Source organism: Mustela erminea, chromosome 3 (genome assembly GCF_009829155.1).
Source record: "Mustela erminea isolate mMusErm1 chromosome 3, mMusErm1.Pri, whole genome shotgun sequence".
NCBI classification, from domain to species: domain Eukaryota; kingdom Metazoa; phylum Chordata; class Mammalia; order Carnivora; family Mustelidae; genus Mustela; species Mustela erminea.
The window spans coordinates 30,528,995-30,544,289 of NC_045616.1; the positions used below are offsets into that span (position 1 = coordinate 30,528,995).

General features: G+C 45.5%; 1 protein-coding gene across 1 annotated transcript in view; it reads left to right on the forward strand.

Moving 5' to 3' along the window:
- MCC (MCC regulator of WNT signaling pathway) overlaps nucleotides 1-15,295 on the forward strand; it is a 433,623-nt gene that overhangs the window by 111,283 nt on the left and 307,045 nt on the right. The window contains exon 3 of the mRNA XM_032335530.1: nucleotides 152-366. Coding sequence (XP_032191421.1) covers nucleotides 152-366 — 215 coding nt within the window. The remainder of the gene's footprint in view (nucleotides 1-151; nucleotides 367-15,295) is intronic.

Sequence of the window (15,295 nt, forward strand, 5' to 3'; positions counted from 1 at the left end):
TTTGAAAGGGAAAGTGCTTAGCACGCAGTCTGGGCGCCACATGTGTTCTGACTTGCGGGCACGAGGAAGGCTTCCAGATCGCTGCCTAGTGACCCCCCACAGGCTAATGAAGGAAACATCTTTTTATTTCCCCTGCCTCTCCTGGACATAGGTGCCCTATCAGCGGCCAGGGAGAGCTGGGAGTACGACTCGGGAGCCAGGGACCTCCAGAGCCCGGACTTGCAGAGTCATTGGGCCCTGCAGAAGCTTCTCGAGCACAGTGGACGCTCTATGAGCCAGCAGGCTGCGGCCCTCCACACGCTGCGCACACAGTCCCGGCATTTTGGCAGTGCTGGAGGAGGAAGCTATCTGGAGCTGGCCAACACGGTGAGTACTTTCTGGTTCATGGAACCTGTCTTTTGGCCTGTGTGTATTCCGGTACAGATATTTTCATTTTGAGCTCCCAGGGACATACTGGCTCTTGTCTTTCTTCTGGAGCTAAACATTGTGCCATTGAAAGCATTGCCAGGAATGTTAAGGGCTCCAAACACTTGTGGTCAGTGACTTTGCTCTCATCATTGAGAGCAGAGTGCCCTCCTAAAAGGCGTTTCAATGAAGTAACTTGCAGGATTTAATTACTAGAGAAACAACATCAGCATTTCCATGACTAGAGTACTTCTATGGTACCAGACATTACAATAGATAGACTACAATCCTTTCTTTTCCCTAATTTGGATGTTACTCATTTAAAATACAAAGAGGAAAATATTTCACTGAAAATTTGATTATTGTTTTCTGCTTGTACTTTAAAAGGATTTTCTGTTGACAACCGCCTCCCTGGTCCTGCTTCGATTGCCTTGTGTCACTCTCTCCCTTGTGCTGTCTTCAAAACATTTCTATCTCCTTTATTTATTTATTTATTTATTTATTTATTTTTATCTATCTCCTTTAAAAAAATTTTTTTTCTGTTGAAAATGGTGAAACAACTTAGAATTTCATTATGTTTAGTTTAACCTTCCCTTTGACCTCAGGATGGATCACGACCAGGGTGACCTTTTGGTGAAGAGCTATTGTCTTCCCTTCGAAGTTGAGCTGGGGAACGCAGTGGGGTGGCTGAGGGTCTGGTCCATTTTGGGTGAACCGCAGACAGGCTGTAAACTGAGATTGCTTTCCAACCACTGTGCGAAAGGTCTACAAACCTACCTGGCTTTTTGAAACTGAAGTTTGAATGGTGGGTTAAACACCGTGACAACTTCACTTACGTGTATTTATAGTTGGCTTTAATGTAGACTAGTGATTTTCAAACTTCTTGTGTTTGAGGTACATTTTCTAATTCTGACATTTTGGGTGACGTGTTCGAAGGAATTGACGATTCTAAACATACCAGCAATAATGAAAATACAGTCCTTAGACAAATCCTAGTTAAAGGACTTTCTATAAAATACCCGATCAGGGGGCACCTGGGTGGCTCAGTGGGTTAAGCCGCTGCCTTCAGCTCGGGTCATGATCTCAGGGTCCTGGGATCGAGTCCTGCGTCGGGCTCTCTGCTCAGCGGGGAGCCTGCTTCCCCTCTCTCTCTCTGCCTGCCTCTCTGCCTACTTATGATCTCTCTCTGTCAAATAAATAAATAAAATCTTTAAAAAAAAAAAATACCCGATCAGTATTTTTCAAAACTGTCAAGAACGCTACAGGCAAGGAAAATCCGAGAAAGAGAAACCATCACAGTTCAGAGGAACCCAAGAAGATATGACAACTAAATTTAATGTGGTACCCTGAATGGAACATTAGGTAAAAAACTAAGGAAACCTGGATAAATTATGGGCTTTAGTTAATAATAATGTGTCAATATGGGTTCATTAATTGTGACAGCTATACCATAATAATATGTTAATAATAAGAGAAACAGGGTGTGAGGTATATGAGAACTATCTTTGCAACTTTTCTGTAAATCTGTAACATACCGAAGTGTTCACTTTATTAAAATCAGGAAGAAGGGGCGCCTGGGTGGCTCAATGGGTTAAGCCTCTGCCTTAGGCTCAGGTCATGATCTCAAGGTCCTGGGATCGAGTCCCTCGTCGGGCTCTCTGCTCCGCAGGGAGCCTGCTTCCTCCTCTCTCTCTCTCTGCCTACCTCTCTGTCTGCTTGTGATCTCTCTCTGTCAAATAAATAATATTTTTAAAAAAATAAATAAGGGCGCCTGGGTGGCTCAGTGGATTAAGCCGCTGCCTTCCGCTCGGGTCATGATCTCAGGGTCCTGGGATCGAGTCCCGCATTGGACTCTCCGCTCAGCAGGGAGCCTGCTTCCTCCTCTCTCTCTCTCTGCTTGCCTCTCTGCCTGCTTGTGATCTCTCTCTGTCAAATAAATAAATTTTAAAAATCTTTTAAATAAATAAATAAATAAATAAATAAATAAAACTCAGGAAGTATACCCTGACAGTTTGCATACTTGTCATATATACATTTTATGTGATCTATAAAAACTCATGACAGGGGCGCCTGGGTGGCTCGGTGGTTTGGGCCGCTGCCTTCGGCTCGGGTCATGATCTCAGGGTCCTGGGATCGAGCCCCGCATCGGGCTCTCTGCTCCGCAGGGAGCCTGCTTCCCTCTCTCTCTCTCTCTCTGCCTGCCTCTCTGCCTACTTGTGATCTCTGTCTGTCAAATAAATAAATAAAATCTTTAAAAAAAAAAAAGAAAAAACTCATGACAAACCGATAATCAATAATGATGACTATTTATTGGGATACATTGACTAAGTAAAAAAAGAAACAACATGAGAGAGAGGCAGAAAGAAACAAATAAAGAAAGAAACAAAGATGGGGCGCCTGGGTGGCTCAGTCAGTTAAGTGTCTGCCTTTGGCTCAGGTCCTGATCCCAGGGTCCTGGGACTGAGGCCTGTGTTGGGCTCCCTGCCCAGTGGGGATTCTGCTCTTCCCTCTCCCTCTACCTCTCCCTTACACTAGTTCTCTCTGTTGTCCAAATAAATAAATAAAATCTTTAAAAGAAGGAAAGAAAGAAAAGAAAGAATAAAATCTTTAAAAGAAGGAAGGAAGGAAACAAAGAGAGGGAGGGAAGGAGGGAAAGAAGCTCTAACCCCACAAACAAAATCACTCACGCTCACTTAAGCTAATCCCTTGGTGGGAAGGAGACCATAAATACAAACGCAGCCTTCATTATCACAACGTGATTTATTTTTTCACCGAATTGAACATTTCAAAATAGCAGGGCGCCTGGCTGGCTCAGCTGGTTAAGCATCCAAGTCCTGATTTCCAGGGATGTGATCTCGGGGTGGTGAGATCGAGCTTCACATCAAGCCCCTAGTGGGGCTTTGAGCTCAGTGATGAGCCTGCTAGAGATTCTCTCTCCCTCTCTCTCTGCTTTTCCGCTCCCGCCCCACCCCTACATGCACTCTCCTGCTCGAGCTCTCGCTCTCAAAAACAAAAAAAGTTTGAAAATTTCAAAATACTATTTAAATTCACAGACCCTAGGTAATAGCCTTGGACCCTGTGGTGCATTTTTGAACCCCGACTCTTCACCCTTTCCTGTTTCTTCACCATTTGTCTTGTGACTTTGGAGTCCTCCTATCAAACACGAGAAATAATAAATGATAGTGATTTTAACTGTTGCATTTAGGGCGGTTTCCTACACAGCAATAGTTGACTCAAGCTGTGTTCACAGGGTCCCATGGAGCCCACTTTGAGGAATACCTTGCATAGGCAGTCAAGAAAACAAATCCCCTCTCTAAACTGCACACTTGGGCAGTCCCTGCACTTATGTACTCACATTACACATGATTTAAGTTCCTTGTAACAATCCTGAACTAATAAAATTAAATGCTATTTTTTTAATAGCTACTAAGAGCAAAAGACATTTTATCAGTGTCCAGTTTGGAGACAGAGAGCACATGGTAATTCACACAGGGAAAGTAGTTTTGTTTTGTTTTGTTTTGTTTTGTTTTTTAATTGGGGCACCTGGGTGGCTCAGTCGTTAGGCATCTTCCTTCAGCTCAGGTCATGATCCCAGGGTCCTGGGACCGAGCCCCGCATTGGGCTCCCTTCTCAGCAGGAAGCCTGCTTCTCCTTTTCCCACTTCCTCTGCTTGTGTTCCCCTCTCCCTATCTCTCTCTCTCTCTCTCTGTGTGTGTGTCAAACAAACAAATAAATAAATAAATAAAATATTTTTTGAAAAGATTTTATTTTTTATTTGATAGAGAGATAGAGAGAGCCAGAGAGCATAAGCAAGGGGAATGGCAGAGGGAGAGGGAAGCAGGGAGCCCGATGTGGGACTTGATCCCAGGACCCTGGGATCAGGATCTGAGCTGAAGACAGACACTTAACCAATGAGCCACCCAGGCACCCCCACACAGGGGAAGTTTAACGTAAAAACTGATTAACTAGTAGCAAGAGACTCCTCCTTACTCCTTCCTACGGAGTAAAGAAAATTCTAATGCACACAGGAGTAGCATGTGTAAAGAGGAGCTACTCCCTCCAGAGCTGAGGCACAGTGCTCAAGGGAGACACAAATTAAGAAGACATTCCTCTCCTCACCAGACCCTACTGGAAGGGAGTGGCTGGGGACCACTAGATGGCAGAGAAGTTCCCTGAGATGCTACGGGCCAGGGCTGGTGAACAGGAAGCCAGCCCTCTAGAGTGTCAGCTCAGCTTGCTGGATGTCACCCATCTGGGTGTCTGCAAGACTCTGAGCCTCACCAGGAAAGTGCCCACCGGGCTGCCAGAGGAATTCACTGGGGAGCAGCCTGACACTTGGTGCCAAAATCCACTGAGATGTCCTCCAAATGGTGCCTTCAGATGTGGTAACAATGGCTGTCCTGTGGCCTCCGTCCACCATAAGAGCAAGCAGGGAAGAAGAGCACCACAGAACCAGGATGAGAATTCCTTACTGAAAAAGGAGAGGGGTGCCTGGGTGGCTCAGTTGGTTGAGTGTCTGGCTCATGGTTTTGGCTCCATCGTGATCTTGGGGGGTAGGGTTGATCCCTACATCAGGCTCTGCACTCAGCGCAGTCTGCTTGGAATTCTTTCTCTCCCTCTCCCTCTGACCCTTCCACTGATGCTCACTCTCTCTCTAAACTAAATGAATCTTAAAAAAAAAAAAAAAGGAGAAATGTTTACAGGGTCCGGCTTCACTATCACAAAGCAAGGCAAGGAAGATTGAGATGAGAGGTAATAAATCAATAACTGGTACAGGCATTTTTAGTGCTGAGAAGCTTCTGGGAACTTGCTATACAAGCTTTTACCTTTCTAAGCATCCCTTCCTTTTCTTCTGCCACCAAATACCTGTCTTATCCTTCTACCAAAGAGAATGGATATTATGACTTTGAGGCTTAACACACTGTTCGAAATGCGAAAGCGACAAGATGGTGATGTACCTAGAATTTTATCTGAGAAGCGGGTGGCTACATGCGGCCTAGAATAAGGGATTTATTACAAAGGGTAGACCTGACACAAATGCGGGAGCTGGAAGAGCTATTTGTCCAGGCTGTTGACTCTGCATCTAGGTTGGAGCCTGAAGTTACTCTCAGCCCATCAGATCAGCATACGAGAAGGACAGCCGAATGCAGAGGAGGCACAGCCAAGCCAGCACGCATGACGCATGACGATGACCTGAGACCCATAAGGACACAATGGAACCCACATCTGTTCTCTTACTACCACAACCAACCTCAGTGCTGTGGGGGGAAGCTGGCCTCTGTCATCCCAGAGCTGCACACACACACCTGGCCCAGGACTCAGAGAAGCCAGAGGAGGAGACCTGGGGCTCTGGAGCTGCCACAAGCCCGATGCACCAGGAGGGAAGTGGCCCATTCACAACATCCCAAAATCTTCACCTCTACTTCCTAGATTTCACACGGAAGTTCTCGCGTGGCCGTCCGGAATCATGCAGGCTAGAGAATGCTGGGAAATGTCGTTCCAGCTTAGATAAAGGGACAGGGCCGTGGCGAGACTGCCAGAATCATCAAAGCAAGATGAGACACTGAGGAGCTTAGTAAGGAAGAGATGCCAGGAAAAATGCACCGGCTGCTCTCTGACGGCTTTCCTCTCCAAATATTTGTCTTGCAGGGAGGAGTCTAAGTGGTCAATGTTAGGGTCCGTAATCAAAGGAGCGAGACTGATACAAAGTGAAGGTCAAGCAAAGCTTTATTTGGCGCCAAGCATCGAGAATCATACTGACCGGTCAGGGCCGTCTCTTGCAAAGAGGCGACCCCTCCCAGCCTCACAGACTAACTTTTATAGAGGTAGTTTAGCCGTGCTATACACAGGTGGCCAATGAGATTGCAATACACAGAGAACACTGCACAGTCCTGCTAAGTCTGCCACACACAGAAAAAAACTGCTAGGTAACACATGGGTGGCCAATTGAATCTTGATTTACCCTAGTAGATATATGCGCACCCCACTGATTGGATGTCTTCACCTGGCCTGACCCACCCTTGTATCTAGGCTTTGCAAGTAAGTTCCTCTGGGAGGGGCAGGGTCAATCTAAGTTTACTGCAGGGGGTCAATCTAAGTTTACTGCATAAACACAAAATGACTCCCGCTGGCCAACCAGGCCCTTACATTCCCCCCTTTTCTTAGGAGATTAGTCAAATCCTTGACTTTTCAGCCAGTTCTATATTCTCTGGTTGTAAGGGGTTATATTGAGCATGTAAGTCTAACAATTTTATCGCTCTAGTTTTCTTTGGTACAAATGACACTAGTGCACAGTCGGCTGATGAGTTAGCCATTTACTGCTTCATAGAACCTTTTCCATTTTTTTCTAATTTCCTTCATCTAATTTCCTACCTCTACTTTGCATAAACACGTAACAATAGGAGCAACAATAAACTCATAGTCTTTTGAGTCTTAGCTTTAGTCCATGGTCAGCGGGGTCCATTGGCTGAGGCTTCCACCTCTGGGGGGCGTCTTCGTCCTCGGCTCGTTTGACGTGACCCACGTGAATCCAGGCCCTGATGCCTTCTACTTTTACTGCCATGGGGGTGGTCAGGATAACAGTAAACGGTCCCTTCCAGCGAGGCTCCAAGTTCCCCACTTGATAGCGACGTATCCAAACCAAGTCCCCGGGTTGGTAAGGATGTGGTTCCACCTCCGTCTCCATCCCAGTGTGGGCAGTCCGGATCCCTGCATGGGCTTTTTTTAAAGACATACCGTAATGCCTGCAGTGACTGGAGTACAGACTGATCAGTAATTTCTGCTAGGACAACCTCTTGTAGCTAAGGACAGAGCGGGGTGTGGGGGGGTGTCTTCCAAACATTATTTCAAATGGGGTCACCTTGTTTAAATAGGGTGTACACCGTGCCCTGAGGAGGACGAAAGGAAGGAGATCCACCCATCTACCGCCAGTCTCCAGAATTAGTTTTGTCAAGGTCTCTTTAAGAGTCTGGTTCATTCTCTCTACTTGCCCGGAACTCTGGGGCCAATAGGCACAATGTAGTTTCCAATTTGTGCCCACGGCCTTGGCCAATGCCTGTGAGACTGAACTCACAAATGCAGGGCCATTGTCTAACCGGATCGCGAGAGGCAGCCCAAACCTAGGAATTATTTCTTCTAGTAGCTTTGTGGGTACCACTCCTGCTGTCTCATATTTGGCGGAAAAAGCCTCTACCCAGCCTGAAAAGGTATCTTCAAAAACTAACATATACTTGTGCCTGTATTTTCTGGGTTTCATTTCTGTAAAATCTATTTCCCAATAAATTCCTGGTTCCTTACCTCTTTCTCTTTTCCCTCTTCTCATTCTAGTTCCTCCCACATTGAGCTGCCTGGCATTGAGCACATCTATCAACTATATCCTGAACCATACACCCTAATTTAGAAACCTGGAACTGCTTGCCTTTAAGTTCCTTGAGTTTCCATGACCCCAAATGAGTACCCTGATGTATCTGGTCTACTAACTTCTTACCTAGTTTTCGAGGAAGAATTAACTTTTCCTCTTTTAGTCTTAGCCCAGTCCCCTTTGTAGTCTAATTTAGCCCATTTTTGTAAATACTTTAAATCTTCCTCTGAATAGTCCAGTTTTTCTGGTAGGGCTAGAGCCGGGAGCGTAACCAGCTCTTGCACTGTTTCTTGGGCTGCTTGCTTTGCAGCTCGATATGCTTATTGGTTTCCTTTTGAAATCAGATCAGTCCCCTTTTGGTGTCCTGAGCAATGCATAACAGCTACCTATTTTGGGTCCCAAATAGCCTGGGGGAGAGCCAATATTTCTCCTCTGTTTTTAATTCCTTTTCCTTCGCTGTTAATAGGCCCCTTTCTTTATAAATAGCCCCATGTATATGGAGAATAGCTAAGGCATACCTGTCCGTATAGATGTTGGCGGTTTTACCTTTGGCCATCTGCAGTGCCTTAGTGAGTGCAATCAGTTCCGCTTTTTGTGCCGAAGTTCCATGTGGCAGGGCTGCTGTCCAGAGTTCCTGCTCAGGAGAAACCACTGCAGCCCCTGCATACCTCTTTCCATCGACCATGTAGTTACTCCCATCTGTGAACAGAGTCATCTCGGCATCCGGGAGGGGAATGTCTCTGAGATCCAGCCTTATTCCTGTGACTTGGATTAGGACCTCCCCACAGTCGTGTGGATGGTCAACCAACTCCTATGGCAGCAATGTGGCTGGATTTAGCACCATCGGGGGCTAGAAGGTTACTCTTGGTTCGTTGAGGAGGAGGGCCTGATACCCTGTCACTCGGGTGTTCATTATCCACCAGTCTGGTGGAGTCTGGAGAAGGCTCTCAATAGCATGTGTGGTGGTTACGATGAGATTTTGACCTAAAGTCAATTTACTTGCATCCTTGACCAGGAGGGCCGTGGTAGCAATTATGCAGAGGCACGGGGGGTGGGGGGGAACCCAGCCACTACTGGATCTAGTTTCTTACTAAGATAGGCTACTGGCCTTTGCCAAGGCCCCAGAGTCTGAGTCAAAACTCCTTTGGCCACCCCTGCTTTTTCATCCATATACAAGTGGAAGGGCTTGGTAACATCTGGGATGACCAATGCTGGGGCACTCAGTAAGGCTGCTTGTAATTCCCGAAATGCTCCTTCTGCCTCAGCTGTCCACTCTATCATAGTGAGCCCTCCTTTTGCCAGTTCGTAGAGAACTCCATAGAGAATCTCCGCAAACCGCAATATCCGCAGCCTACAGTAAGTAGCCCACCATCCCAAGAAACTCCCCCACTTGTCAGGATGTGGTGGGGCAGGGGTATTGGGTGATCACCTGTTTCCTGGACTCAGACAGTGAACGCACTCCCTCATGGAGATCAAAGTCTAGATAAGTGGCATGGCTCTGTCAGAGCTGTGCTTTCTTCGCTGACACCTGATACCCCTTTTCCTGCAGAGTCTGTAAGAGAGCTCTCGCAACATGACTCAGTCCTCAGCAGCTACTAGCAAGTCATCAACGTACTATAACAGAGTGACTCCTGGATTGGAGGTTCTGTACTCATGCAAATCCTCATGTAGGGCCTCGTCAAAGATAGTGGGCAAATTCTTGAACCCTTGGGGAAGTCTTGTCCAGGTGAGCTGGCCTTGGAATCCTTCCTGTGGGTCGGACCACTCAAAAGCAAAAAGGTGCTGAGAATTCCTTTGCTAAAGACATGCAGAAAAAATGCATCCTTGAGATCTAAGACGGTATACACAGTTCTTCTGGGGCCCAGGAGGGAGAGTAGGGTATAGGGGTTAGGCACCGTCGGGTGGATATCTTCAACCCATTTATCAACTTCCCGCAAGTCCTGGACAGGTCGGTACTCCCCAGTCTCGGCCTTTTTGATGGGCAACAAAGGTGTGTTCGATGGAGATTTGCAAGGAACTAGGATCCTGTCTCCTCGGAGGCAGTTAATGTGTTTTCTGATCCCTTCCTTTGCTTCCCGGGGAAGGGGGTACTGCTGAACACGAACAGCCGTAGCTGTCGCCTTTAATTGTACCACCACTGGAGGTTGTTCCTTGGCCAAGCCAGGGGGCTTCCCTTCTGCCCAGACCTCGGAAAACTCATTCTGTAGGATTTGGAGAAGGCTCCCTTGCTTTGTCTCCTCTGATTTTGAGACTGACTCATAAAGGAGGTATTCGTCTACTGCTGCCATAAGCACTTGTACAGTGGGTTGTCTCAAAGTTACAGTCATGCCTCCTTCCGAGAACTGAATCCGGGTCTTAACTTGTAGAGGAGATCTCTTCCCATCAAGTTGTATGGGGCATTAGGGAGGACCAAAAATCGATGTTTAACTACTCCTGAGGCCAAACTTAAAGTCCTTTCTGTTGTCCATTTATGTCTCTCTTGCCATTTGCTCCTTGTACCCAAACTTCCTCTCCAGATAGTTTTCCCATAGGTTTAAGTAATGATGAAAATTGGGCTCCTGTGTCCACCAAAAAATCAACTGGTTTCCCCTCCACTTCAATTTTTACCTGAGGTTCGGGGAGGGGCTCCGAACCATGGCCCCTTCAGTCTCTGGTGGCAAGCATTGCTGTCTTCCTTTTGGGGCACTCCCTGGCCCAATGTCCTTTTTCTTTACAGTAAGCGCACTGATCTGAATCCACGTCTTCCCACCTGCCTTCTCTGTACTTAGGCTTTTCCTTCCATTTACTATCCCCATCTGTCTCCTCTCCGCCTCATGTAATGCCAAAACCTTAACCAGTTTTTTTTGTTTTTTTTGTTTTGTTTTGTTTTTTTGGTCTGTTTTTCATCCTCTTGTGCATCCCTGTTGCTAAACACCTTTTCTGCTATTCCCACTAACTCAGTCAGATTCTTCCCTTCAAACCCTTCAATTTTCTGAAATTTCCTATATCTGGGGCTGACTGACTGACAAATCAAGATCGTCTAAGTGAGCTATCATGCAACTTCCCTGAAGTTTACCTCAAGTTGTCTAGCTTAAGTAAACAAACATTTAAAGACAATCAAATCTAGAATTTAACATCCATAAAGGTGTGTTATTAAAACATAATTTTTCTCTCTAAAATAACCCTTGTTTTCAGAGATAGCCAAATCAGGACTAATTTATTTGAAAAACAAGTCCAGTTTTAACAAGCTTGGCCTAAATATTTACATAAGCTCAGCAAGAACAGTGAGGGGTCATGTAAATCTTTTAGAATCTGCTCTGCTGGAACTTCTCATAAGGAATCTCTAGGTTGAACTTATGATAGCCTCTCCAGGCCAGAAGCCAAGCTACATACTTGCCATCAGATATGCCTGCAATACCTGTCAATTTGGGTGAATTCCTCTTCCTGAGGCCCCCAAAGAATCCTGAGGTTCCTGCACCTGCCAGGAAGTAACATCTTTTACTCACCTGGTGAGGCTGCTGGGAACTCTGTAAGCAAGGTATCAGGCCAACAGTTCCAAAGGGCTTTACGGTTCCAGGTTTTATAAAGTCAACCTTAGTTCCTTTAAGCTGTCTAGTCATATCTGAGTCTTTTCAAATATGACATTCCAGTCAAAGCCATGGTAAAATAACCAGTATTTCCAAATGGTGTCCTGTTACAAGGAGAACGGATTCTTATTGAACTTATGCAAATGACTGATTGCCATGGAAGAAAGAATACTTGCTGAGACCTTTTGGTTTCAGAGGGTTCAGGTAGAGAGAAAGAGTTGAATACTTTGATTTGTTTACAAATGACTACATTTCATCTCTGTAAGTTACAGATAACTTAAGAAAAAGATTCCCTAGTCTGGAAGAGCAAACATATGATGAAACATCAAGAGATACAACATTACAATCTTTCAGTTCCCCTAGTCCCATGTTAATAATTCTGGTTTAGTCCAAATGCAGCTTTTACATTTGTCCTGAAAGTCTCCCATATGAATTTTCTTTGGGACAGAATTTATCTTACAAGAGAATTAAAACAATTACAAATGACAAAAACTCAGAATAGATATGGTAAAGAGCTGGTGAGATGAGAATTTACAATGTAACTGGCAAGAAAATCAGGTTACTTCTGTGACAGGTAACATTTCCATAATCACAATATCAAGTGATGATCTATCAACATATTAAAACTTTAGGAAATGCATAGCATTTTCCCAAATGTAAACCTTAGAAAGTTTTAAAACACATGCCTAAATATAATTAGGGATGTTAAACACCTGATAAAACAAAACATAGAAACTGAATTTTCTGGGCAGGCAAAGAGAAAACCATAACAGATCAATTAACTTAAGAAAACTTTGTCTTTTTAAACAGAGAGAAAACCAGCTTTTCTATACTAGTGTCTTTTTTTTTTTTTTAAGTATGCAGATAATGAGTTTACTAGGTTTCCCTCCCATCGTGAATGATGTCGCAGACAAAGGGAGGGGGATCTTTCAGATGCTGTCCTGCTCATGTCCCTCATGGGAACTTAGGAGTGTCTTAGCTAAGGTCTGTCTGTATATACTCCGGACCAGGCTACTCTGTGTTGTAGATGACCATTATGCCATATGATGCCCCGCGAGACTCAGGGTGCAGCCCACTCAGACTCCGTCGCCAAAGCGGTGGAGCCATACAGACACATTCACACATTCAGGCACTCTTCAGCTTCAAACTTTTACATATCTCCTACTTTTTACATACAGAGTTGCTTTTCTCATTTCCATCAGAGTTGCTTTTCTCATTTCTATCAGTCTTAATTACACTTAACAGAATTTTGTACTCTTCGAAATACCTTAACCTCTACTGAAGACTAAATATAAACCAATTGTGAGTTGTTACAACAGAATTCTTTAGATGGCAAATTTATCAATCAGTTAAGCACAGAGCGTGTTCACCAGCAGATTTCAAAAGCACAAACCCAGTTCCAGCAGCCAATGCCCTAGCATTTTATCCCATTTGGTTAAGACCTACATGTCCAACAAATTTAATTCCATTTGTCAGTCAAGCAACTCTTCACAGTTTCAGGTTACCAAAGACTTCGGAAGCCACTTTAACAATTACCCATTAAAATTTTGAGACAGACAAATAACCATCTCCACTTCAGATGCCATGCTTTCCCACCAGCAAGGGGGAGGGGCTAGACAGTCCACGTCAGGCCAGAGAAAGCAAGGAATTCCCCGAAACAAAGGGAGTTTCGGCAGCTGCTTGGGAATATTCCTTAAAGTCTCTGTCTCTCGAGGTCGGTTCATCCCACAGTGCCAGTTCTGCTTACCAAAAGTGGCCCTCTAGGCACTCGTATTCCACCCCCGGCTCCAATGAGCATCAGCATTGGGCACCTTAACCCGGCATTCGACTAACCTAAGTTGGCTCCAGTCATAGCCCTTAATACACGAAATGAGTGAGCGAGAAACCTCACATCTATTATGAAGAATGGAGAGAGGAAAGTCAGAGTCCCCTTACTCTCTGCTTGCCCCATTCCTTCAATCATAACAAACAACACAACAGACAAGGACCAGGCAAAACAACCGCAGGCCCAACGATTGTTACCCAGAACCTGCCACTGGTGGGGCCTTTCTTTATCCCTCGACCGCCTAGGGTGACTCGAACCCCTCAACCGTCCAGGGGGACTCGAACCCCCCAAATGTCTAGGGGGACTCGAACCCCCAACGCCCAGGCGGACACAAACCCCCCGACAGGCCCCTGACCGCCCAGGGGGACTCGAACCCCCTGGCGACCGCCTAGGGGGACTCGAACCCCCCAACCGCCCAGGGGTACTCGAACCCCCTGTCGATCTACCAGCAGAGGGATGGGGCGTCCCCGCATCCACTCCAGCCCTGAGGAACATGGTTGCGTCCAGCTTCTCCCCGGTGGGCCATACCCTGGAGTTCCAACTGATAGGATCCCGTGATCTTACCTCCGAAGGCTTTTCCCAAAAATTCCTATGCTGTCTCAGTTCTCGTCGTTTGAATCCAGGTGCCCCCTACAATGTTAGGGTCCGTAATCAAAGGAGTGAGACTGATACAAAGTGAAGGTCAAGCAAAGCTTTATTTCCCGCCAAGCATCAAGAATCATACTGACCGGTCAGGGCTGTATCTTGCAAAGAGGCGAACCCTCCCAGCCTCACAAGCTAACTTTTATAGAGGTAGTTTAGCCGGGCTATATACAGGTGGCCAATGAGATTGCAATACACAGAGAACACTGCACAGTCCTGCTAAGTCTGCCACACACAGAAAAAAACTGCTAGGTAACACATGGGTGGCCAATTGAATCTCAATTTACCCTAGTAGATATATGCGCGCCCCACTGATTGGATGTCTTCACCTGGCCTGACCCGCCCTTGTATCTAGGCTTTGCAAGTAAGTTCCTCTGGGAGGGGCAGGGTCAATCTAAGTTTACTGCAGGGGGTCAATCTAAGTTTACTGCATAAACACAAAATGACTCCCTCTGGCCAACCAGGCCCTTACAGTCAATTGTGATGTGATAGCTTCTGAGGAGTGACCTATTTACATATTATCAAACATAACTGAAGTGCTGCTTTTTAGCTCCAACCCCGATAAATTCCTGAACAGAGTATCCAATTTTTGATAGATTCTTTCAGCCATGGTACTTGTTTTAAGTATTCATTATCAGCTTTATTAATTTTTACTAACAAAGACATTACCTAATTGATGGCAATTAAAAGTAATTATTCTACAAAGGAAGTCATGCAGAACATATAAAGCGTTTGAATCAATATAGAAAGTTGATGAAAAGTTGAAGTCATCATTTGTCTCCCCATTTCCCCTTGTAAGGGCCTGGTTGGCCAGAGGGAGCCATTTTGTTGCCGTGAACTTGTATTGACCCTGCCCCTCCCAGAGGAATTTGCTTGCAAAGCCTAGATACAAGGGCGGGGCAGACTGGATGAAGACATCCAATCAGTGGGGCTCGAGTATATCCACTAGGATGAATTGAAACTCAATTGGCCACCTGTGTATAGCACGGCTAAACTATCTCTATAAAAGTTAGTCTGTGAGGCTGGGAGGGGTCGCCTCTTTGCAAGAGAGGGCCCTGACCGGTCAGTATAATTCTCGATGCTTGGCGCAAAACAAAGCTTTGCTTGACCTTCGCTTTGTATCAATCTCGCTCCTTTGATTACGGACCCTAACACCCTCAGGTAGAAAGTCTTTGCCGATTTTTTTTTTCTTATGTATCCCTGAATTGCTTTTAATTTTAAAAAATTTGCCATTTGCCCTTTTGCAATTTTAAGATACTGTGATCATTATGGTTCTTGCCAAGTTCGGGGATGACCACATCAAAGCCTTGGGTCAAGAGATGTATCCTGGTTGTGATTAAAGCAAGCAGATTGTTCTGTGAGCACCCTCTTCTGGGCATTGTCCAGAATCAGAGAACAAGAGACTTTTTTTTTTTTTTTTAAAGATTTTGTTTATTTGACAGAGACAGACAGCATCAAGAGAGGGAACACGAGCAGGGAGTGGGGAGAGGGAGAAGC